Genomic DNA, 25,680 nt, shown 5'->3' on the forward strand with positions numbered 1-25,680 from the left:
TTCCCAGGCTAGGGGTCTAGGCCTCAGAGCTGCAGCTGCCGGTACACCACAGCCACAGCAACGCCAGATCCAAGCCACATCTGTGACCTACACCACAGCTCACAGCACCTCCAGATCTTTAACCCACTTAGCAAGGTCAGGGATCGAACCTGCAACCTCATCGTTCCTAGTCAGATTCGTTTCCACGGTGCTTACCAGTGTCTTGAGCTGATGATTCATTGCTTAACTTTTGGGGATTCTGTAGTGCATATCCAAACCCACTGATTTTTAACTTTATCCTAAAATCACTGTTGCAGATGATGCTAATACTCTGTCCATGGGCCTATATCTCCTCCTCCTTCACAGGCTCTTGCTGTATCTTTATTCCCAATATCTATCTCCTGAGGCTCTGTAGTATGGCTGGCTTCATACTGCCAGATCCTGCTTTGCCAATGTATAAGCTCTGGAAATGTCTGAAATCTGTTTCCTAAGAATAGCCCTTAACCAGTGATTGACGCTATGGCTGTAACTCTGAGGTACGGCCTATATTGCCTCCAAAACTACCTTGAGGGATGGAGCTAAAATTACTCTCTATGGTCTTTGCTTGGTATCTTACCCTTTCTTGGCTTCCTTCCCTTCCCTGCCCAGTTCCTTACAAGTGTTTCCAGGAAATGCTTTCTAATAAATCGCTTTTACACAAATAACTCATCTCAAGAGTTTGCTTTCTGTGGGTCCAACTTAAAGATAACCACTAACGTTTGGGCTGCATTTCCTTTAATAATGTATTATTTTGGAGTAAGATCAGACTGAAGTTTTCTATTTTATTTGGGGGCTCTCAAATATTGGTATCCAAGTTTTTCATAAAATAATTGGTTAAATTCTGCTACTTAATTTTCTAGAATGATTTATATAATAATTATGTTTTTTTAAATATTGAAATATTTTATCTAAGAAAAGTCTGGACCTTTTTAAAGTCTGGCTCTTTGACAACATTTTTTATTTCCTCTGTGGTTTGTCCATTTAGGTTTTGTATCTTGAGACAGCTTTGATTATTTGCTTTTTTAGAGAAATGTGTGTTTAATTTAGGTTTTCATGTTTAATAGCTATTTGTTATATAAAATGTTCTCTTTTTTTCATTTTATCTGTGAATTTGAGTATAGTTTGAATCCTGATTTGAGCAAACCAAATGTGAAAAGACATTTGTGAGGTAAACTGAGGCAATTTGATCATAGAAGTATGTAAAGGTGAGATGACTTGATATCTATCTGGGATTTGCATTAACATGCTATAATCAATTGAAGAAAGAATAAATTAAGTGAACATAGTAGATTTTAAAATTATAATTCAGTCAGTATAATAAATGGGGGTTTTTTGTTAAACCTTTGTGTGTATTTTAAAAATTAAGCTTCAAAAAAAATCCTCTTGAGTTACCTCTCTGATGAAATGAGAGCGCATGCTTGTTACCACATTATCTTCCACCTCCTCACTCCATTTATATTCACGTGATAGGCCTTTTCTGCCTAAGTGTCTTAAAATGATAATTACTAATATCATTTTATCCTGTGTAGCTTTTCTTTCCAGGATAATAACATTTCTGCTTTGTTTGATTACCACATGCAGTTACTCCACAATGTTATATTGGAAAAGAATGCAACCTTTTATTTTAATGCTAACCCTTTCATTGTATGATTTCTTCATTTTGTTTTGTTTTTTTTGTTTTTTTTTAAATTTGGATTTAACTCAGATTGAGTGTACCTTTAAGGAAGTAACGTACCAAGGGTATGTGGGTACTGTGTCCTTTGCATATTTTCCTGTTATCTGGATTCTTGAATGATAAATTGCCAAATATTTAAGTCTGTGGGCATGATTTCCCCCTCAAAAACTTGGATTTTTGCAGCATTTCTTTTGACATATAGTGATACAGAGGAGAAAGAGGACTAGTACTTTTTCCCTTGTAGTTCTGCGTATTTTTTTTTTTTTTTTTGCCATTGACTTGCTTGTTTTGTTTTTCACTGAATACTTATAGAGATTTCTTTTTTTTAAGTGAAGTTCAGGATTTCTTAATACTGGCCATCTGTATTACATTAGGTTTTTCCTGGTTATATGTGAGCCTTTTGAATATTCAGATGCATGGCCTCCATTTGAATGCATTTTCTTTTATACCTCTGCTTTTTTTCTTTCATTTGTTATATTCTCTTTTGAGAAATATTATTTCTCTCTTGGCTCTCCATTGCCTATCTCTCATATCTACCGTTTTCTCTATAAGTGCTTTACTCTTTTCAGTTTTAAGAGACTACAAAATAGTCCTGTGTAGTTTAATATTTTCTTTTTTATGGAGTAGGTATTTAGAACTGTGCTTTTCACTTGCCTTTTGCTATCCTGTGTTTAATTTTTTTCCACTACAAGATTTTTATGTATTTCTGCTTATTCATTTTTAAACAGGATCAATTCTGAGTCGCCTTGCTTAAAAATTGTGTAGATGGGAATACCCATTGTGGCTCAATGGTAATGAAGCTGATTAGGATCCATGAGGACATGGGTTCAATCCCTGGCCTCGTTCAGTGGGTTAAGGATCCAACATTGCTGAGAGCTGTGATGTAGGTCACAGATGAGGCTCAGATCTGGTGTTGTGGTAGTGGTGTAGGCCAGCAGCTACAGCTCTGATTCGACACCTAGCCTGGGAACTTCCATATGCTGTGGGTGCAGCCCTAAAAAAAACAAAGAACAAAAATTGTGTAGATGAAAATATCTTTCATTGCCTTTTACATATAGGTAATTATTTTATACACCATTTGAATCTTTTATTTAAATTTTGAGTTAGAGACCTGTGCTGCTGCTAGCTGACAGTTTCTGTCTAGCCAGTAGCTACCTAAGAGAGGTATATTAGGGAGATGGGACCTTGGACAGCTGCAAGTGGAAACTTTGTCTCAGACCTTTTTGCTGATTTTTTTTTTTTTTTTCTAACTCTATGCACTAAAATGGCAGGGATGGTGGGATGAGGGGAGGGAGCTTCACCAGGTTGGAGGCATGGCATTCAAATTTGTTTGTTTTCCCAATTTTGTCAGAGTGAATAATTCACCTTGATAAGAAATTGGGTTTGTTTCATGAGTCTGAATATATTTTTCCCCACATAATTGACTTACAGTAGCTGGACACCATTTTACATGGTCATCACCAATATATAGTGGTTCAGTTTTTCCACATCACCAGCATTTGGTGGTATCACTGTTTATTATTTTAGTCATCCTTATGAGTAAGTTGAGATAAGTCATTGTGGTTTTAATTTGCATTTTTTTTCTAATGGCAAATGAAGTCAGATATTTTCTCATGGCTTATTTGTCAGCTATACATCCTCTTCAGTGAAATAGCTGTTCATGTCTTCTATTTTTTAATTGGATTGTTTATTTATTTATTGCTGTTTCGGGAGCTTTTAACACATTCTAAATACTCGTTCTTTGTTAGATATGTAGTTTGCAGATATTTTCTTCCAGTTTATAGCTTGTTTTTTAATTCTCTCAGTAGGGGGCTTTCACAGAGCAAAAGTTTTTAATTTTGATGAAATTCAGTTTATCAATTTTTCCCTGTTATGTGTTGTGCTTTTGGAATCAAGTGTAAAGAACTCTTTGCCTAGCTCTTAATCTCAAAGATTTTCTCCTGTTTTTTTTTCCCTAAAAATTTTCATAGTTGTATGTTTTACATTTAAGTCCATGTTCCATTTCAATTTAATTTTTAGATAAGATATGAGACACAGGTCAAGTGTTTTGGATTTTTTGTTTGCTTCAGTTTGTTTCTGCCTATCAATGTCCAGCACCATTTACCCAAAAGTTTATCTTTCCACCACTCAGTTGATTTTGTACCTTTGTCAAAAATCAGTTGAGTGTATTTAGGTGATCTCCCTCTGGTGCTCTATTCCATTCTATTGATCCATGTGTCTGTCCCTCCAGCAGTACTATAGAATCTTGATTTCAGCAACTATATGATGTCTTGAATTCAGGTAGACTGATTCCTCCTACTTTATTTCCAATTATGAGGAGTAGAGAAAACATACAAATGTTTCAAAAATAACACTTCACATACAGTGTATTTGTAAGCATTTATAAGTTCTGTCACTATGTAAGAGTCATCCTGCTGTTGTAAGAAAAGTCTTTGGGGGAAATTTTTTTTGAAAATTAGTGTGGGTTGAATAGAGAAAATATGTTTTGAATATGTAAGTTTAGCAAATAGATAGGATAATCAAGAATAGATTATAAATACTAGACTGGCAACACTGGCAGGTTGCAGTATAAAGTACTAAAATTTAAAAACAAAAAACACTGAAAGTCTAGGATTTTAGGGACTTTGTTGTGAATTCCAGTAACATTTTGAAAACCTAAAACAACTGGAGGAAGGCTTTGCTTGTGTGATAAAGGGCGTTAAAGTCTTGGTGGGAGGATATTAGTGACCTATGGAGTGACTGTAAGCCAGCCAGTCATAAAAGAAAAGGAACATTTATTTACAAGGTTAAAGTTTAGTCTACCCTCAAACTTTTCAGCCATCAGTGTGGGAAGACCTTGAGAAATTTTTACAGAGTTTTAAGAGAGATGGTACAAGCTTCCTTTCATGTACAAAGGCAGTAGTAAGCATTCTCTAGCCTGTAAGAATTTAGATACAGCACCAATGAGCACCATTACAAAAATTACTTGCTGAAATCCAGTCAACAAAAATGGGACATTAGTAAAGAACTCACATGTAGAACAGCTGTGATAAAAGCAATGAATGAGCATAGAGTGCAATTTAAAATATATCCAAGATAAAGCAGTCATGGAAATTACATTGTAATTTACAGAATATAAACTGTAAATTTTACAGGCTAAAAGTAGTTTACAAAAATTGAGTGTTGGGCAAGGATGTGTATATATGCTGATTTACACATTCTTAAAGCAAGAAATCAATAGATACTGTCTAGATTTGGAATGTGTAATAAAATAAGACCTCTGCTGCATGGGTTTCATAATCTTTAGAGGGATTGTTTAGAGGAGGGGGGGTCACATTATAAATGCTTAGCTGATGTTCAAAGTTAATTTAGATTCATTTAATTTTCCTTTCTTCTATAAATTCAAATCTAATTTAATGTTAAATCTTTAAAGTTGCGTGACTAGTATCCCAGTTCTTTAAAATTATAGCACAGTGCTTAAGAATCTGAATTCTTTTTTTTTTTTTTTTTTTGCCGCACCCATGGCAAATGGAGGTTCCCAGGCTAGGGGTCTGGTAGGAGCTGTAGCTGCCAGTTATGCCAGAGCCACAGCAATGCAGGATCTGAGCCACGTCTGCACCACAGTTCACAGTAACACTGGATCCTTAACCCACTGAGTGAGGCCAGGGATCAAACCCACAACCCCATGGTTTCTAGTCTGATTCGTTAACCACTGAGGCATGATGGGTACTCCAACAGTCTGAATTCTTGATTCAGATTGCTAGTTGACCTTGGGAAGCTTACTAATTTGTGTCTGAGCCCAACTATAAAATGGGATTAATAGTCTTAGTTTGTGGTCTACAGGTAATTCATATAAAGCTCTTATTAGTACAGGGCTTAATTATTAGGTATAATTATGCCTCCTTTTTCTGTTATCCATAAAGATGTTATTCCTATTTGCAAAGATATTCACCAGATGTTAATGATAATTATTACAGAGCGATGGAATTTAGGGTGGTCCTTTTCTTCATGTACTTCTGTGTTGCTTTATTTACTTATTTATTTATTTTAACCAATGAATAACCCAAAGCTGTTCCTTAAAATAAAAATACAAATTTTAGTTGTCCCAGCACTTTTGTATCTGAAATCTGTGTTTTTTAAATCTCCTTAAGTGATTCTGATTATGCATCAGATTTGGAAAGCAGTTGGGAGTTCCCATTCATGGCTCAGTGGAAAATGAATCTGACTAGCATCCATGAGGATGCAGGTTCAGTTCCTGGCCTTGCTCATTGGGTTAAGGATCTGGTGTTGCCATGAGCTGTGGTGTAGGTCACAGACTCTGCTAGAATATGGAGTTGCTGTGGCTATAGTATAGGCCAACAGCTACAGACAGTTCCAATTCTACCCCTAGCCTGGGAATCTCCATATGACACGGGTGAGGCCCTAAAAAGACAAAAAGAAAAAAGAAAAGAAAGCAGTTGGCATTAACTCCTCCCCCCCCCGCCCCCGGTTAGGTTTTATTAATATTTGTTGAAGCTCCTGTGATGTTCAGTGTGGTTAAGCAGTGCCTTCTGATCTAGTCTACTTCAACATCCTTGTTAAGAATTTAAGACTTTGGATGATTTTTGCCAAAAATCTGAGTGGGGTTTAGGGTGCCTTCCACTCACATGACATAGCTCTTTTATGCCAAGAACAAGAAAGAAAAATGGAGGTATGCAGAATTTAATCATAAAGCAGGAGCCCTTGAGATTAGAAGGAGATGGGATAAAAGCAACAGGGTCAATGAAGCACATGCTGACTGATAATTCCGTGGATGGGGAGGGGTACGAGTATGGCAGGCATCACACAGCATCATAAAATATTTTAAAGTTAAAAACACATTTTGTAAAATCCAGAAGTCATTTTTCCCTCACCCCAGAACAGGTGCCTTTCTAAAAAAGTGCTACCTCAGCTAGGAAAACCATATCCGTTAATATGTCACTAGCTTTCTACAAATAATAAAACCTTCATGCTGTAGAAGTAGGCTTGTTCTAAACCTCAGTGTCTTCTCAGAAAATGACTGGGTAGTAGGTTAGTAATCATGGTTACTGTAGTTTGACCAGCACTTCCTTCACTTCAGATATTCGCTATAATAATGGGAATAAGAATTTTCTCTGTGCCTACAGTCCTTACTTCCTTTTCTTAGTCTTTTCTGAGTGGTACTGAACACCACTGTGGCTGTTGCTTTCTAGTACTAGGAGTGGTAGACTATGGATCCATGGAAATTTAATTTGGATTTGTGCCCTTCTAAGGCTGTGATGTGATTGTACCTGGTATTAAGGAAACACCAGATACAAAAAGAATAAAAAAATCAGAATTCCTGTCGTGGCTCACCGGAAATGAATCTGACTGGTATCCATGAGGACTCAGGTTCGATTCTTGGCCTTGCTCCATGGGTTAAGGATCTGTTGTTGCTGTGGCTGTGGTGTAAGCCAGCAGCTACAGCTCTCTAGCTTGTGAATCTCCATATGCCTTGGGTGCAGCCCTACAAAGACAATAAAATAAAATTTGAGAAGAATTTTAAAAAAGAGGAAAAAATCACAGCCAGTATAAAAAGAATAAAAAAATCAAAACTAGTATGTTAGGGGGCTGAGTGTCAATGGGAGAATCAGAAGTAGGAAATTGCTTGCATGTGGCTCCTAATTGATGTCTCATTTTTCTTAAGTGTCTGATAGTATAACCTTAATAGCTTTCCTCTAGGTTCACTGCTTCAGTATTATTCTGCCAGTTTTTCTGTATTTACCGTAAGAAAGTTGAGTTATGATACCTTTAATTTACTTCTCTTAGTTAGCTTCATGTTTTCCAACTCATGGTTCTGTCAAATCATTGACCTCAGCTGTAGGTCATGTCTTCAGAATGTACATTCCACTTGAAGGCAGAACTCACACAATATAAACAGATACTTGAATAGCCAGTTCTGTTTTGGCTTTTTGGATGTAATCACAGACCAAGATTCTGGTTAAAGCAGGACTAATGAACTGGGCTTCAAATAATCTGGGGAATTTTAGGGTTTTAAAAGAAGCCCTTAAAGCAGGAACGATGTTTTTCCTGGGATTGTAGGAATTCAACAGTTTCTGAATTATAAAGGTTTTTATTAAAGGACGGTCTGAATGGGGAAAAGAGGACAGTGAGAGGAAGAGTTCGAGGACACGGCCCCTCAGAACAGCAAAAAAGACTTGGTAAACTTGTTTCTGCTTTTCCTCTGGTAAATTGAAAGAAGCTGTTGAGAAGGACATATATACTCTTCACCCATGAAAGCCTGCCTTTCTGAACTTGAAGGTGCAGTTAGATGGAACAAAAGCAGTAAACAGGTCCTCCTAGTTTCACAATGGTGGTTTAGATCTCTGGGTGTTGAGCATGTTTACTCACACCATGTCTTTATTTTACCTCTTCACTTCCCCTTAGGGTCATTTTTCTCAAACTGGAATTACTGTTCTCAAACTGGAAATACAGGATAGAGGATAAGCCTAGTAAAGTTCCATGGTATGCCAGATTTACTTGGAGATGTTGGAAGAAACATTTTTATATCAAATATGCATATATTAAATATGTATTAAGTGGGATAAAATAAAAGATCATATGAAAATATTTTTGTATAAATTTTTACTAAAGTAAATGTTAATACAGAAAAGTAGGTAAATCCTAAATGCAGAGTTTAATGAATATCATGAAGACAAACCATGTAAGCACTACTCATTTATTTTATCTGATTTTAACATTCTTTCTATAACTGTTCGAATGACATCTTTCTCTACCCTTTTGCACTTAACTTTCTTAGTGTATTTAATGTGTCCTTGTAAGCAGCATATAATATACTTGGGTTTATTTTTTTCTCTAGTCTGGCTGGTGATCTTTAATTCAAATTTTTAGTCCTTTTATAGTTAATGCCATTGCTGATAAACTTGTGTTCAAGACAGTCATATTACTGTTTGTTTTCCGTTTGTCCCATGTATTTTTTATGTTTCCCCTTTTTTTCTTGCCTTGTATTGATGAAGTATTAAGAGTTTTACTTACGTAGTCTTTCACTTTTTTAGAGGATATCATTAGCGATTATATATTCCTACTCTTTTAAAGTCTGACATTAGTTAGTACTTTTACACAACAAATTGATTTTAGAACACTTAAACTCTTCATACTTTTTGTGCCACTTTTGTCATTTATTTTAATGATAATAGCAATAATATCTTGTGAGAACTTTTTAAAGTTTTATGTGGCCAATATTGATTTGGATTTATTTACATGAGTTTTTTATGGCTCACCCTTCCTTCTTAAATCTCTAAATTTTCAGCTGGAATTCTTTTCCTTCTGCTTGAAGAACCCCTTTTATTATTCCTTTTAGAGTAGACCTGCTGGTTATGAATTTACTCAGATTTTGTTCTTTTGAAAATTATTTTCATAGTTCTTTTTTGGCCACGCCTGCAGCATATAGAAGTTCCTGGGCCAGGGATTCAACCCACACTGCAGCTGCAGCCTGTGCCATAGCTGCAGCAACCGGATCCTTAACTCACTGCACTACAGGGGAACTTTCTCATATTTATTTTTGAAGGCTCTTTTTGCTGCATATAGAATGCTTTCTTTGTCTTTGGTTTTTGACAGTTTTACTATACTGTATCTTTGTATCATTTTATCTCTCTTTTAAAAATTTTCCTTGTGATTCATAGATCCCCCTGAATCTGAGAGTTAGCAGTCTTTTGTCAGTTTCGGAAAATGGTCAGTTACTGTTTCTCCTCAATCAGATATCTCTTTGTCTTCAAAGATTCCAGTTAATGTGTATGTTAGACCTTTTCTCTCTATTCTTTCTTTTGCTCAATTCTTCGTTTACCATCCTATCTTTTTGTACTTCGGTCTGTATAATTTCATCTGTCCTAACTTTCGGTTTATTGATTATTCTCTTCTCCTGTGTCTGTTCTCTACCTGCCCTCTTAATAGTCATTTAACTTCTGGACTAAAGTTAGTAGTAGGAAAATCTCTGATCTAAATCTCCTCGTAGTCTACTCTTTTTTTCTATTTTCAAACTTTTAATTTTTATGCTTGATTATTTTTTATTTTTATTATTATTTCATGTTGCCCATTATCACTACCAAAAATTATAATAATAATTTGAGTTTCTCCATGATTTTATATTTCTCCAGGAGACTTTATTTTTTGCAATTAGATTAGGGGCAGATACCCCTCATCAAACCCCGTAGTCAGTGGTAAAGATGATTCCAGCCTGGGCTTCAGTCTCGTGAAGGTTGGTCTAATTTCTGTTTCATTCTTATTCCTAGATTGTAGCCTTTTAGGGTCCAGATAAAAGTCTGCATGTTTTGCAGGACCTCTCCTCCTAGGCAGATGTTGGACTCCATTTTTTTTTTCTTACCTTCTTTGCCTCAGCTATTGTTTTCTCTATCAGAATTAATAATTGTCTTAAATGTCCAGGCCACTTTTCTTAAATTCTTTCTTTTGCCAGATCTTGGCCCCTCTAATTCTCACTGCCTTGATATTTTACCATGATATCATATATTTTTAATGTTTTATTCAGTTGTACTGAGCTGGCTGGTTGGTTTTAAAGAACCTAGAGCCATTCTGGAAATAAACCACATGAAGTTGTTTAGTTGTTCCAGTGATGGTAATTTAATATTTGTTTTTACAAAATACTTCACAGCAATTTTGATTTGAGGCTCATCTCCCAGACCTCTACCTTTACAGTATATATCCAGTGTCCTCTGCTATTTGTGGTGATTGGGTTAAGAGTTTGAGACATGCAGTGGAAAGAACCCTGACTTTTTAAGCAGGCAGATGTGGGTTCAAATGGTGACTCTTCTCAACTTGTTCAAGTTACCTGTTAACTTTTTAAAATTTCTGTTTTCTTATTTACAAAATGTTCATAGTGAAAATGAAAAATGAAATTGAAACTAATTTTTTTCCCAAGTGAAATAAAATGCGGACTGTATCTGGCATGTGGTAAATTGGTAGAAAACATTTAAAAAATTGTGGTGGTTCCCTAGTGGCCCAGCAGTTAAAGATTCAGCGTTGTCACTTCTGTGGCTTAGGTTCAATCTCTGGCCTAGGAACTTCCACATTCCTCGGTGTGGCCAAAATAATTATCTTGAAAAGTTGGAAACTGTAGATTTAGGACTATTCTTACAGAAGTTTCTTAGGAATTCTAAGTTCACCATGTAGTAATTATTAGCAGACCCTTAAAAAGAGCCTGTTTGGTTGTCAGGCATTTCATTAGGCATTTGTTGAGCAGCCGCTGTCCCAGGCGCCCTACTTAATCCCAGGGGTATATAGATGCTGTTCAGGGACTTTCAGTCCAGTGAGATAACATCAAAGATGATGAGCAGGGGGCAGCTGCATCCAACAGTGCAATGGAACCTGGGTATTAGAACGTGGGGTTGGCAAACTTTTTCTTTAATTGGCTAGATGAAGCTCTGTGGAACATACTGCGTCTGTTGTAACTACTCATCTCTGCGGTTGTAATGCAAAAGCAGCCATAGTTGAGAATGATCATGGGTATGTTCAAGTAAAACTTTATTTACAAAAACGGTTAGCCGATAGGTTTTGGCCCTGTGGGTTCCAAAACAGTTCTGACTCTAACCCTCCACAAGATAAGAATGGTTTTTACATTTTTAAAAAGTTGTTTAATAAAAAGGAAGAAAAGGAATATGCAAAAAACCATTTGTGGTCCACAAAGCCTGAAGCATTTTATTTCTAATTCCTAGAGAAAAAGTTTCCTGACTCTTGATTAGAGTAGATGGTGACTGCTAACAAAAGAGAAGGAAAGATAAATATAAGTACTTTGACAGTAAAGAAAGAGAATGTGGCATGGTAGACTTGGGTCCATGAAGGATCCTGGTGAGAAGAATAGGAAATTCTGTGTGCAAATAATTGACATACTTACCTGTGCCCCACCCCAACAGTGATTCTCTTAGTTACTACTCATTTATTTTATTGGATTTTCCATGATATACGTTTTAGCAGCAAATAGAGGGATAAAAGTTAAATACTCTTAGAAATATGTTCCTCTTTGAAAGGAATTAACTTTCCAATATGGATAAAGTCATCAGTCCTTTTCCTCTTGGTATGTATATTGCTTCATAATTTATAACACTCTGCTATTTTTTTTCTTACAGAAATACATTTTCGGGAAATGGCCTCTAAATCTTGGCTGAATTTTTTAACCTTCCTCTGTGGATCAGCAGTCGGATTTGTTTTATGTTCTCAGCTACTTAGTATTTTCTTGGGTGAACAGAGTGACATCCAGCCTAATATTCTTCACAATGATCCTCATGCTAGGCATTCAGATGATAATGGACAGAATCATCTGGAAGGACAGATAAACTTTGGTGCAGATGCTAGCCAACATAAAGGTATTTGTTTACTTTTATTAAGGAGTCAACAGAAGCAATAACTTTTTTTTTTACATGTGTGTACACATTGCTTTATTTTTTTTATTACTCAATAAATTTATTACATTTATAGTTGTACAATGATCATCACAACCCAATTTTATAGCATTTCCATCCCAAATCCCAGCAATAACTTTCAATCTATTTAAATGTTGAGAGAATTGAAAAAAGTTATTTATATGAATTTCGTTATATCAGAATATCTTTTGATGAAAACGAGCTTAATTTCAGGTATTAAATGAAAACTCTTGGTTTGCCTCAGGAAAGAAAATTTCTGAAACCCAGCCATTTAGAATGTCAGCTATTGATTTTAAATTTATTTTAAAATAGAAACATTTCAGAAACCATAATTGGGGAAAGGCAAAACTTTCAGATTGATTTGTTTCTGAAATTTTTTTATTTTGTCTAGTTTTGTTATCATGGTTATAATCTGTTTTTTACTGTCATTGTGTCTTAGTTTTTGCTTAGTGTTGTTTTTCTAGAAAAACTCGAGGTATGTAAATCTCAATTTATGTATTATCAGTAGCTAATATAATCTTTTCTCCTTTTGAGAGGCATAAAAAAAATGAGGGAAATGGAGAACTAGGAATGTGTTATATATAATGACTTCATTTTCTCCTGGTCTCCTACCTCTAACCAGATGTTCTTAGTTGTGTCCTCTATATGCCTCTTAAATACTGGTTTTCTCCAAATTTCTGTCTTTGCACTCTTTCTTTGCCTTTTTCTTTGTCATCAATCCCCATGATTTTAGTTTTCATCTGTTCATGACTAACTTTACTTGAGCCTAGTTCCAGACACTTTTGAAGACATTCGCAATTCAAAGATCTCTTCAAATTGTGATTTGACAGAAAAGAATACAGCAGCTTGAAAAACAGTTGGAATTCTGGGATGCCAATGGTTCCCATTAAGGGTTGTTTCCCTTATCTTTTTGGTAGTAAATCACTTCTTTCCTACCTCTCAAGTGGAGGTTGAGGGAGAAGCTATCACATCCTGGCTAAGTTTTATGAACTAGCAAGTAAATACATACTATTATAAACTGTGTCATGTGTGCCATTTATATGAGAGTGATTCACCTCTGAGCTGGTGCTGTTGTGTTCTTATCGTAGAATAGTTTGATTATTGTGCACTTGCCCACACATTTCTGTAGGTCTTCAGTTGATCAGTTGGAGCCAGCTTCTCTACTACTGATAGGCAGTATTAGCTCACTGCACATGCATGTCCTAGGACCTACTTGTCCTGCTTGATGGTCCATGAAATGTGGAGTATATTAAAGACCTGTCTTCCTCTCAGACTTAACATGTATAAAGCACACTCCTTTTCCTTCCTGATCCTAAAGTTTGTTCTTCCTCCTCTTATATATAGCTCATTACTTTCTGCCTAAGTAAGAAAATATGAAGTTGTGGTAGGTGCTTTTCTTTGCTTACCAATCAATCCCATTCATTGTAAATTCTAATAATCTACTTCTTTACCATTTTTTAGGTTTCTTCTCAATCCATAGCACACTTCCCCTAGTTCAGGCCTTCAGTTATATCCATGTACCTGCACCCAACCCAATTTCACCAGGCCTTTTGTCCTTTCTTTGGGTGAGCTTTTTACTCATTTAAAGATGTGATTTCTGCATCCTCTCTTATTTTTCCTGGTATTGCTTGTATCTCTCCTTCTTCCCTGTTCTAGCCAGCTTCCCTTTCCACCATAGTATCTAGCAGCCACTGCTTTCTTTTACCCTCAACACATTGAGCCCTTTATACATACCTCTATCATAACATCTCTTAGTATATGGCAAATACTGGTTTGTATGCCAAGCCCCCATGCTAGACTGAATTCTTCTGTAGTGGGACATGTGTCTTATTCATCTTTTTATCTCCTGTACCAGCTCATGCCCACTACAGTGTAATTCACAAATGAATAGTTGAAAGAGTAAGAACTACCTACCAGGTTCCAGAAGTAGGGAGAAAGATGTCTTGCTCTTAGTGAAACATGTTGATTCCCACTTCCACCATTTTCCCTGCCCATTGAGGATTTGGCATATCTGAACAGCTAAGAGATTGCACTCCTCATGTATAGGAAATGTGAATGGTCTTTGACTGAAGAGAGGGTAGTTTTGTCTGGTTTCAGATTATGAATTCTTGATATTCAGAGGGATGCGAAAATATTTTCCTGCCCTGCCCAACTTTTCCTTCTGCTCCATCTCAGCTAAATAAGTAGACATTTGCGCCTCCAGTTGTAAATTTTTCACACGACTGAGCTTTTGTAACTTACAGGTTGACCTTAACTTTAAGGATATGTTTCTTCAGGCCTAGAGCCCTGCTGCATGAAGTATGTTTTTGCAGACTGATGTTGGTCAACAGCTAAGTATTGAAATCAGGATTAAAGTTAGAAACGTATATGGTAATTTGATAGCAATTTTGTGTAAATCTAAAAATAAAACTTAGGGCTTATATTTTATTAGTAATTCTTTTTTAACATATTTATAAAAGTATAGGAAATAAAAATTAATCCTTCACCAAGCATTGATCTAGAATCCCATGGTTAGGTTCTTCCTTTAGACAAGGCTACATTCAAAATTTTGTCCTGATCTAATAGCCTGTGAATTGTTTGTTACCTGTTTGCATCTTGATAAGCAGCTTGCACCAGGATGTAACTCAGTTAAGCTCACTGCTTAGTTAAGTGGACTTTCTGGTGGGTATAGCAAGACTTACTCGATGAAAGAAGTAATATGTTGCTTTATATTCTGACATAAGCTCACTATTTCTTTGCAAATCAGTACTTTGAAAAACACTGCTGTAAACAATCTTGGAAATACTACCTCTATCTGTTCTTCTGTTCTCTTTCTCAGTAGTAGATTTACATTTTGGAATGAGGTATGTTACTATAAGAAGTAATCTCAGTTTTGCATTAACTCCTCTTTTTAGAACTGGAGTAGACATGAAAGCCTTTTTAAAACCACCTCAGAATTCTTTTAAAAATTCATAATGGTGGACTATTATGGACTCCAAAATGAACTGCTATTTGATTGCTTGTCTTTTCTGCCCTTCGGAAGCTTATCCGTAGCAGCAAGAAATTGCCGTCAGTGTTCTGTTGAGAACCAGTTGAAGCTTTCTTTGTTGAATGTAGGGAAAGTAGAGACCTTATAAGCAGTGACTGACAGGTGTAAGAATCCCCAAGAGAATTTGTTAAAATGCAGTTTCTGCTTCACTAGATCTGGAGCTGGGACTGAGATGCTGCATTTCTAACAAACTCCCAGAGAATGCTGGTGCTGTTGGTCACTGAACTACAGTTCAGATAGTAAGGATTTAAGTCATAGTAATGATCATTGTTATTTTTCTTTTTCTTTTTTTGTCTTTTTTGTCTTTTTGCTATTTCTTGGGCCGCTCCCGTGGCATATGGAGGTTCCCAGGCTAGGGGTCAAATCGGAGCTGTAGCCACCGGCCTACGCCACAGCCACAGCAACGCTGGATTCGAACCGCGTCTGCAACCTACACCACAGCTCAGGGCAACGCCGGATTGTTAACCCACTGAGCAAGGGCAGGGACCGAACCCGCAACCTCATGGCTCCTGGTCGGATTCGTTAACCACTGCGCCACGATGGGAACTCCCCTTGTTATTTTTCTTTCTTTCTTTCATTTTTGCCTTTTTAGGGCCACACCCACGGCACATGGAGGTTCCCAGGCTAGAGGTCCAGTTGGAGCTGTTACTGCTGGCCTACGCCAGAGCCACAGCAACACCACATCCCAGCCAAGTCTTCCACCTACACCACAGCTGACAGCAACGCCAAATCCTTAACCCACTGAGCGAGGCCAGAGATCAAACCCAAAACGTCATGGTTCCTAGTCGGATTCATTTCTGCTACGCCACAATAGGAACTCCAACTCTTGTTATTTCTTGACTAAGATTGACATGAAACCAATAAATCAGAGTATCAGTTCATATTAGATTGAGTTTTGCTTTCTTTCAGCTGAATTGCTAATGGTAGAGAGGTATATAGAAGAGGGAGGCCTTTGAAATTGTTTAAGAAAATGTCTTCTTCGGTGCAATTTATTTGGATTTTACATCTGTTTAAATATAACTAAATTTTTTTGTTTGTTTAATAGATGAGAACACAGACATCGCTGAAAACCTCTATCAGAAGGTTAAAATTCTTTGCTGGGTAATGACAGGGCCTCAAAATCTAGAGAAAAAGGCCAAACATGTCAAAGCTACATGGGCCCAGCGTTGTAACAAGGTGTTATTTATGAGTTCAGAAGAAAATAAAGACTTCCCTGCTGTGGGATTAAACACCAGAGAAGGCAGAGACCAACTGTACTGGAAAACAATTAAAGCTTTTCAGTATGTTCATGATCATTATTTAGAAGATGCCGATTGGTTTTTGAAAGCAGATGATGATACATATGTTATACTAGATAACTTGAGATGGCTTCTCTCAAAATACAACCCTGAAGAACCCATTTACTTTGGGAGAAGATTTAAGCCCTATGTAAAGCAGGGCTACATGAGCGGAGGTGCAGGGTATGTACTGAGTAAAGAAGCCTTGAAGAGATTTGTTGATGGATTTAAAACAGACAGATGTACACATAGTTCCTCCATCGAAGATTTAGCCCTGGGGAGATGCATGGAAATTGTAAATGTAGAAGCAGGAGATTCCAGAGACACCACTGGAAAAGAAACTTTTCATCCCTTTGTACCAGAACACCACTTAATCAAGGGGTATCTGCCTAGAACCTTTTGGTACTGGAATTATAACTATTATCCTCCTGTAGAGGTAAGTTTAGAAATCTTATTGCTCTATAAATACATAGAATGACTTTTATTTACTCTGAAAATACCCAGCTAATAATGTATTTCTTTAGTATTAATAACCAAGAATCTCCCAAGTCTTTATGCATCAAATGGCAATATAGCAATGTAGATGAGAACAGAGGTGTCAGCAATAGTAATTCAGCAAATATTTGTATTACTATATGGCAGGCACTAAGAATATAGCAGTAAACGTGGACAAGTTCCAGTTCTCATGAATCTTACATTCTGGACAAGGAGACATACAATAAACAGGCAGACAAGTGAAGTTATAATATGATTTAGGTGTAGCAATAAGTACCCTGAAGAAAAATAAATCCACATAAGAGGATGGAGATTGACTCAGGGTGGAATGAGGTACTCTGGTTTGGGTGATTAAAGAAGGCCTCACTAAAGGGTAACTTTTGAGCAGAAAGCTCAGTGAGGCTAGAAAGCAAGCTATGGGATGCTCTGGGTAAAGAGCCTTCTAGTCTTCAGGACTGATGCATGAAAAGCCTTTGAGGTTCAGAAAGAGCTAGGTTCAAATCCTGCTTTCCCATTTAATAGTTGAATGACCTTAGACGGACAGTTTGCTTAACTTCTGAGCCTAAGTCTCCCCATTTGTAAGTGGGCCTGATTTACCTGTCTCATTCAGTGGTCTTTACGTTGTAAGAACAGTGTCTCTCACACAATGAGCACCTAATAAGTCCTGGCTCTCACTTGACACCATAGCATACGTTCCTGAGAATTTTACCTAAAATACATTGCTTCATTAAATATTTCAGGTATACAGCTAAATATTTGAGGAGGATATACTGTTTTGTTCCCACCACCCAGCTATAGCAAATATTAATCTTTTGCCCGTTAGCTTCAGATTTTTTTCAAAGAAAAAGATACAGATGAGACCTGTGTACCCTCCTCAAGATGTCTTGCCTCCTTCTGCAGAGTTAACCACTACCATGAAGTGTAGTATTAATCACTACCATGCATGTTTTTATATTTTTCTACATGTTTATGTACCCATAAATAATAGCATATCATTTGGCAGTTTTTAAAATAAATGGTATACCATGTGTATCCTTGAGCATATGCCTTTTTCACACGTTAGAATTTATCAACATTAATGTATGTATCTGCTTCATTAATTTAGATTGCTGTGTAAAATGTAGGATATGAATATATTGTAACTAAGCCATTCTCCTGACGATGTACATTTAGTAGGCTGTTGCCTGTTTTTCACTGTATGACCATTGCAGCAGTGAATAACTGGAGACTGGGAGTCATGAAACCTAGCTTTTAGACTCAGTCCTTTTGTTGATATGTCTCTCATCAAGTTACTAGTGCTCTTTGCCTTCTTTCTCTCTGGCCCTAAGATACAAATCATATGCTTCATGGTATCAATCTCTTCTTCAAAAGCCAGTGTTTTCAAATTATCGTCTAGAACAGTGGTTCTCAACCAGGGGCTTTTTTTGCCTCCTGGATGGTATTTGGCAAAATCCGGAGACCTTTTTAGTTGTTAACTTAGTGGAGGCTACTGAATTCCAGTGGGTAGAAACCGCAAGATTGTAAACCTACTAGATGCTGAACATTCCTCAGTGCACAGGACAGCCCTCCACAATAAGACTTATCCAGCCCGTAGCGCTGAAACTTTGAAACCTTGACCTGGAACATCTGATCCAAGCCTTAAGCTAACAGCTTTAAAAGGAAATTTTGAAGCATATCACTCCTGTTTCAACCATCAACCACCAGCATGTTCTTGGTACTTACACAGAAATAACTAATCCTTACAGTAATCCTGAATTTAATAGACAAGACTAGGCTCAGGAAAGTCAGGTAACTTGCCTATCCTGATAGGTAATGTAGGCACCACTGCAGACCCCTCTGATTCTAAAAGCTCTTCTTATTTCCATCATGAGCTCCTCTTTATAATTAATAGGATATGTGCCCCTCCAAAGAGGGTAGGGGGTGTATTAAAATGAATATTCTGTTGCGATGAAATTCCCCTTGAATAAATAAACATTTTAAACTTCAGTTTTATGTAATGAGATTGTTTGAAACCGTATCCTAGCATCTTATTGTTAATATAGATGTAAGACTGTCCTAAACTTTAAAACAGATATATTCCCAAGTCTGCCTTTTGATAGTCTATTTTTGTTTTGGTTTTAGTGAGTTACTATGGATGCTTTTGTGGTATAAACTTCTCTTAAACCATCGCAAGCTTACTTGACCTCTTCCCTTCTTAATTCTACACCCTTCCCATACAAAAAATATACCCAAACTCGACTTTCCATTTGTAACTTTCCCTTTAAGAGTACTGCTCACAGTTTCCACCTTCAAATAGGGTGTACCTAAGAATATACTTTTTATTAACAAAATAAACATTGCTGTAGTGCATGTTTTATTTAAATAGTAGTGGTTTTTAATATGGGTGGAAAATTTTATGTTCCTTCTATAAAAAATTTGAGTTATTTTGAAGACTATAAAATAGACTCGGAAGTTCCAAAATTGACCAAACCTTCTAATGCTGCCTCTTCGGTCTTAAGAGGTTTTGTATAAACCTGATATGAGGAGTTCCCGTTGTGGCTCAGTGGTTAGGTTAGCCAACTCGACTAGCATCCATGAGGACGCAGGTTCAGTCCCTGGCCTTGCTCTCTGTGTTAAGGATCTGGTGTTACCATGAGTTGTGGTGTAGGTCACAGGTATAGCTCAGATCCTGTGTGGCTGTGGCTCTGGTATAGGCCCATGGCTACAGTTCCAGTTGGACCGCTAGCCTGGGAACCTCCATATGCCACAGGTGCGGCCCTAAAAGACAAAAAGACACCCCCCCAAAAAAAAAAAATCTGGTATGAAATCAAACTTATGTTATTACTCAATATTTAATACATTGTCTTCTCTCTAAAGGAGTTGTTTTCAAAGCCATCCTGAATTTCATACATGCACTTTCTCTGAGTAATCACTAAAAATACAGTGTAGAAAATCTTTATCTAGCGGGTTAGGGTGTGAGATATGCTAGTTGATCAAAGAGTTAAGTTCTTAGGTTGGTTGTTCAGAACTTAGTCTTCAAGTACACCACCTTCTCATTTTCCTAGAAGTACGTCCATTCCCAGGAATAAAATCTGTTCCCTACAACTACAGTCTGTTCCCTAGCAATAGATTTTTCACCAGAGAATTTGAAATCAGGCTTAATAGAGTGATCTTAAAATACAGTGAATTGTATGGAGTTCTCGTTGTAGCTAAGTAGGTTAAGAACCCAACTAGTATCCACGAGGATGTGGCTTTGATCCCTGGCCTTGCTCAGTGGATTAAAGATCCGGCATTGCCGCAGCTACATTGTAGGTCACAGATGCAGTTCTCAGACTCTCATCTGGCGTGCTGTGGTATAGGCCGGCAGCTGCAGCCCCAGTTCAACCCCTAGCCTGGGAACTTCCATATGCTGCAGGTGTGGCCCTAAAAGTAAGTAAATAAATAATAAACTGAATTTTAAAATATTTAAATATATATGTGCATATATATCCATCTCTCTGCAAGTGAAATTGCCTTTTTCTTAGGTCGGAAATGATCAAATATGGTTCGTTATATTAGTTCTTCAGTTTTATTTACATTAACTCTCATCCATTTGAAACTTGCTGGTATATGGTTGATGTAGAGAGCTCCTAATTTTTCCAAATTGTTAACTAGTTATTGCAGTACAATTTATTAACTAAGTTTTACTTTCATTACCAATTTAAAAATATGTTCTTACTATCATTCACTGTAGCATTACTTATAGTTAGGATCGGTATCTGGAGTATCAGTTCTGACCTATTATTCTCTGTGGTTTTGGCTCAGCACCATATTATATTGGACCTTGTAGCTTTACAAAATTTCTAAGTTATTAATCTAAGAGTGTGTGTTCCTCTCCTTTATTTCTCTCTTTTTCTTTTAAATTGTTTTGGCTATTCTATCTTTGCATATAAATTTATTAATTTAGAAACAGCAGACATTTTTGTTTGCCCTGGTTTCTTTATGTTGCCTTTTAGGTTCCCTAGTAAAGTTTTATACATTTCTTCAAATAGATCTTTATTCCTTAACCAACTCCCTAGGTTTTTAATATTTTTGTTGCTTATCACTTGGGCTCTTAAAACTTTTTAACTGATAAATGAAAGCTATTGTTTTTTTAAAGCACCTTTAAAACCTGGCTCTGTTCCTGAGTTTTTTATTTCTGATGATTTTTCACAATTCTCTTGAGTTTTGGGAGTAACCATAATCATATGCAAAGAGTTAGGTATTTTGTTTCTAACAACTATAGATGTTTTCTTGTACTGCCTTTTATTGCTTATAAAGCTTAGTAATAACAGTATCCTGGCCATTCAGTAGACAATATAAAAGCACAATAGAGTATAATATAATTAGTGCAGTAAATCTTATCAAAATATTATTGTAATATTTAGGTTATATAAAATTGCTCCAGAGAGGATCAGTAATTTAATATTAACTTCTCTTATTCTAGCATTTAGTTTAATATGCAGTGGCCACTATAATAGCCACTAACCACATATGACTATTAAGTGCTTGAACTATGGCTGTTGAAATTTAGATGTGCTCATATTTAAAAGTCATACTTGATTTCAAGGACTTAGCACAAAGAAAAAGAATAATTTCCTTAATAATTTTTTAAAGTGTTAATCACCTATTGAAACATTAAGAAAAGATCAATATTGATTCATTCAGTTAAAATATATTCAAATGAATTCCACCTATTTCTTTCTACTTTTCAAGTATGGCTACTACATTATGTGACTCACATATATCTATTGGACAGAGCTAGTTGGTTTGATAATCACAAGTTGACTTATTTGTTTACTTTTCATTTTCTTATTCTTTTTTATTTAATGGCTGCAGCTGTGACATATACAAGTTCCTGAGCCAGGGATTGAGATTCTTGAGCTGCAGCTTCAACCTACGCCAGCCACAGCTGCAGCAATGCTTGATCCTTAAACCCACTGCACTGGGCCGAGGGTCAAAGCTGCACCTCTGCAGTGACCCAAGCCTCTGCAATCAAATTCTTTTCTTTTTTTTTTGTCTTTTTAGGACCGCACCTGAGGCATGTGGAGGTTCCCAGGCTAGGCATCTAATTGGAGCTGTTGCTGCCGGCCTACACCAGGGCCACAGCAACGTAGGGTCCGAGCCATGTCTGTGACCTACACCACAGCTCACAGCAACATCAGATCCTTAACCCATTGAGCAAGGCCAGAGATCGAACCCTCATCCTCCTGGATTCTAGTCTGATTCGTTTCTGCTTTTCCACGAAGGGAACCCTTTCATATTCCTATTCTCCCTAAAGATGTAAGAAGTAGGCGTCAGGAGTTCCCAGTGTGGCAGAATAGGTTAAGAATCTGACTGCAATGGCTCAGGTTGCTACAAAGGCACAGGTTCAATCTCTGGCCCAACACAGTGGGTTAAAGGACTTGGGATAGGTCATAGCTGCAGCTCAGATGAAGTCCCTGGCCCAGGAACTTTCATATGCCTCAGGTACAGCCATAAATTTTTAAATAATTTTTTTTTAAATAGGCACCAGATAATTTACCAATGCTTACATGGTTGTCCAAGAAAGCCACATATCCAGTGTTTGTTTCAAAGGAAAATTCAGAGAAAAGAGTAGAGAAAATACAGTGGACAGTTTCTTAATAATTTTTACTGCATTGTAAGCTGTATACTTCCAAACATGAATTATTAAATGTTCAATTTAATAAGTCAGTATGAATCTTCTCTGGGAACTTGCCAGACTGTTTTTCTCCCTGGTTGCTTGCAAAGACATTAGATAGAGTCACCTGAGTGAGTCTCCAGATCCCCATTCTGACCCCAGAATAACGTTGTGACTATTTAATTCTGGGACTAGTTTTTTAAACTTCTCTTTTCTTTATTCTCTTGCTTTTACTCCTCTTTATTTGTTTTGTTTTTGCTAGTTTTTGTCTTGTTTTAAATCTACCCTCACACCAACTCTATTAAAAATCCATGAGAATTATATAACTGAACAAAGGTTTAACTCTGACCAACTTAGCTGAGGGCCACCTGAGTTTGATTATTGTCAGTCATAGCTAACATTTATTGTGCATTTCCTACAGGTAAAGCATGGTACCAGGCATTTTACACACATTGTCTCCTTTAAGTAGTTATCTTCTGCACATGAGGAGATTGAAGCTTGTAGACATTAAGTAATTTGCCCAAGATTATACACCAGTAGGCAAAGTTTGGACTCAAACTGAGGATTAACTGAGCAGTTCCTCTTAAATGCTGTTTGGGTTGATGTTTAGATGAAGTATTAGGTTGCAGACATATGATGGGTAAGGCTTTGTAGTCACTGAAAGTCCAAAGATGTCTTTCTGAGGCTGAGACAAGCAAAAATTCATAATGAGAAAATTATGAAGAGAAAGCAAAACTTGAAGAAATAGAGCTTTTTCCTTTGTATAGCTGACCCTTAAAGAAGTCTAAAGATTTTTTTTGTGCTAAAACATTATAGGGCACATGAGAATATTATTTCGGATATACTTTAGCAATTTCATGTTTGATTTTTAAATCATTGGGAACTCTGAAAATTCTTGGTTTCTTTTACAAGTCTAATAAATTATGTACGTCTGCTTTACTTTACCAGTTTTAATGCTTGACTTCTGTTAAAATAGGTGTTTCTTTTATCAGTATGTGAATATTGTATCTAGACAATGTGCTATATATTAATAATACCTGTTTCCACTACTTTTTTAGGGTCCTGGTTGCTGTTCTGATCTTGCAGTTTCTTTTCACTATGTTGATCCTACAACTATGTATGAGTTAGAATACCTCGTTTATCATCTTCGTCCATATGGTTATTTATACAGATATCAACCTGCCTTACCTGAAAAGATGCTAAAGGAAATAAGTCAAGTATACAAAAATGAAGATCCGAAAGTAAATTGAGAACTCTTGAAAGAAAAACATAACAGGTGTAAAATGTCTAGCACTGCACTGAAGAACTCCATTTCTGATGTAGAACACTGGAATCCCAGTGAGGAATTCTAAGTGAACATTCCATATTAGAAATATTTCATATGAATGACTGTAAACTGAAGCTTTAAATGAGCTGTGAATCTGTTAAAATGTGTTTTGATACAGATAGATAGATATATATATATGAAAAACTTGTGTTTTTAAAATGTGGCCAGGCAAGAGTTCCCTGGTGGCTCAGTAGGTTAAAGATCAAGCATTGTCGCTGTTCTGACATGGGTTTGATCCCTGGCACAGGAACTTCCACTTGCCTTGGACATGGCCAAAATAAAATAAATAAATAGAATAAAATAAACTCTGGCCAGGCAGAGGGACTAGAAAAAGAGGTTCTGTTGCCTGGTTCCTGACCACATAAATTATTTTCACTGAGGAACAGTTAAATTTACTAAAACTACACTGCACTATGTTAGTAATCCACACACAATGCTAAATAGATCTGCCTTAAAAAATTTTAGAAGGAAACATTGTTGCCCAGTGTTGTTTGGAAACTCAAAATTTATATTTGCAGTATGATATAAATTGAAGCAAACTCTCCCCCCAACCCATACACATGCAGGTTGTTTTTTTTTTTTTCTTTGTTTTTTGCTTTTTTAGGGCCACGCATGCAACATATGAAGTTCCCAGGCTAGGGGTTGAATAGGAGCTGCAGCTGCCAGCCTACACCGCAGTCACAGCAATGCCAGATCCTAACTACGTCTATGACCTACACCCCAGCTCACAGCAACCCTGGATCCTTAACCTACTGAGCGAGGCCAGGGATCCAACCCCCATCCTCATGGATCCTAGTCAGGTTCGTTATTGCTGAGCCACGATGGGGACTCCATACACATGCAGTTTTGTCTAATGAAAATTTTGCTGTGACTGTTTATAATTGGCAGTATTTCTTCCAGAAGAAGGTAGAATAAGAATCGCACTTATCCTAAAGTGCATTAATAAAACCACATTTTGAAATTATCATTGGCCTTGACTGTATTATGTACTTAGTTCTAATTAATAGTTAATCTTTTTCAAAGTCCCTGTTGTCTCTTTTCTAAACATTTAACCATTCTTGAATGCCATTCTCAACTATTAATATTTATTTACTGAAAGCATTAATAGCATTCTATAAACATGCATTTTTAAATATTTTATTCCTAAGCTTACCCATTGTTAATTATGGGTAACTAATAAATAGTAAATGTAATGCTATTTGGGGATACTTTTCTTAACATTAGTACCACTCTCAGGAATCACTAAGTGACATTTTTAATTGATTATTTAAAACTCTTTCCAATTACATAATTATAGTTCCTTTCATTCTCATCCCATGGAGAGATGAGAACTTGTTTGTGCCTTTCATAACTTGTTTAAAGCAGAGTTTTGAAATTCATTTTCAGGATCTGAGGTGGCTATTAGTTATTATGCTGGCAAAATAATTTGCGAGATTTTGACCAGAGTTAATTAAAAGCATTAAAAAATGCAGACTGCTTAAATAAACTGAAATATGTCAAATATTAAAAGACAGAATACTTAATTTAAGAACAACAGCCTGAATTTTGATGCTGACTTATTTGGGGATGATTGTTTTGCCAGTGGACAGTTGTAACGGAGCAGAATACCCATTCAAGACTCATCAAAAACACATTCGTGAATGTTCTCATTTTAGTGACCCTCTATTTAAAGAATTTCTAGAAGGAAAGAAAATTAAAAATTTTTGTTGTCTTTAGCAGTATCACCTGAGTGTATCATAATAGAATACAGACTTTCTATAAGATTATTTTAAATGTTACAAATAATTTACATTCCTCTCATGTGTTATCATGATGT

General features: G+C 36.5%; 1 protein-coding gene across 3 annotated transcripts in view; it reads left to right on the plus strand.

The window, feature by feature from the left end:
• Positions 1-24,524, plus strand: part of C1GALT1 (core 1 synthase, glycoprotein-N-acetylgalactosamine 3-beta-galactosyltransferase 1) — a 35,638-nt gene extending 11,114 nt beyond the window's left edge. The window contains exons 2-5 of one of the 3 annotated variants that reach the window (XM_047751764.1): positions 9,823-9,923; positions 11,806-12,042; positions 16,173-16,840; positions 23,596-24,524. In XM_047751764.1, coding sequence (XP_047607720.1) covers positions 11,823-12,042; positions 16,173-16,840; positions 23,596-23,787 — 1,080 coding nt within the window. In that variant the 5' untranslated portion in view covers positions 9,823-9,923; positions 11,806-11,822 and the 3' untranslated portion in view covers positions 23,788-24,524. The remainder of the gene's footprint in view (positions 1-9,822; positions 9,924-11,805; positions 12,043-16,172; positions 16,841-23,595) is intronic. The other 2 variants (XM_047751763.1, XM_047751765.1) reach the window with 2 other exon arrangements.
• Positions 24,525-25,680: the final 1,156 nt, after the last annotated feature.

Source organism: Phacochoerus africanus, chromosome 11 (assembly GCF_016906955.1).
Source record: "Phacochoerus africanus isolate WHEZ1 chromosome 11, ROS_Pafr_v1, whole genome shotgun sequence".
Taxonomy (NCBI): domain Eukaryota; kingdom Metazoa; phylum Chordata; class Mammalia; order Artiodactyla; family Suidae; genus Phacochoerus; species Phacochoerus africanus.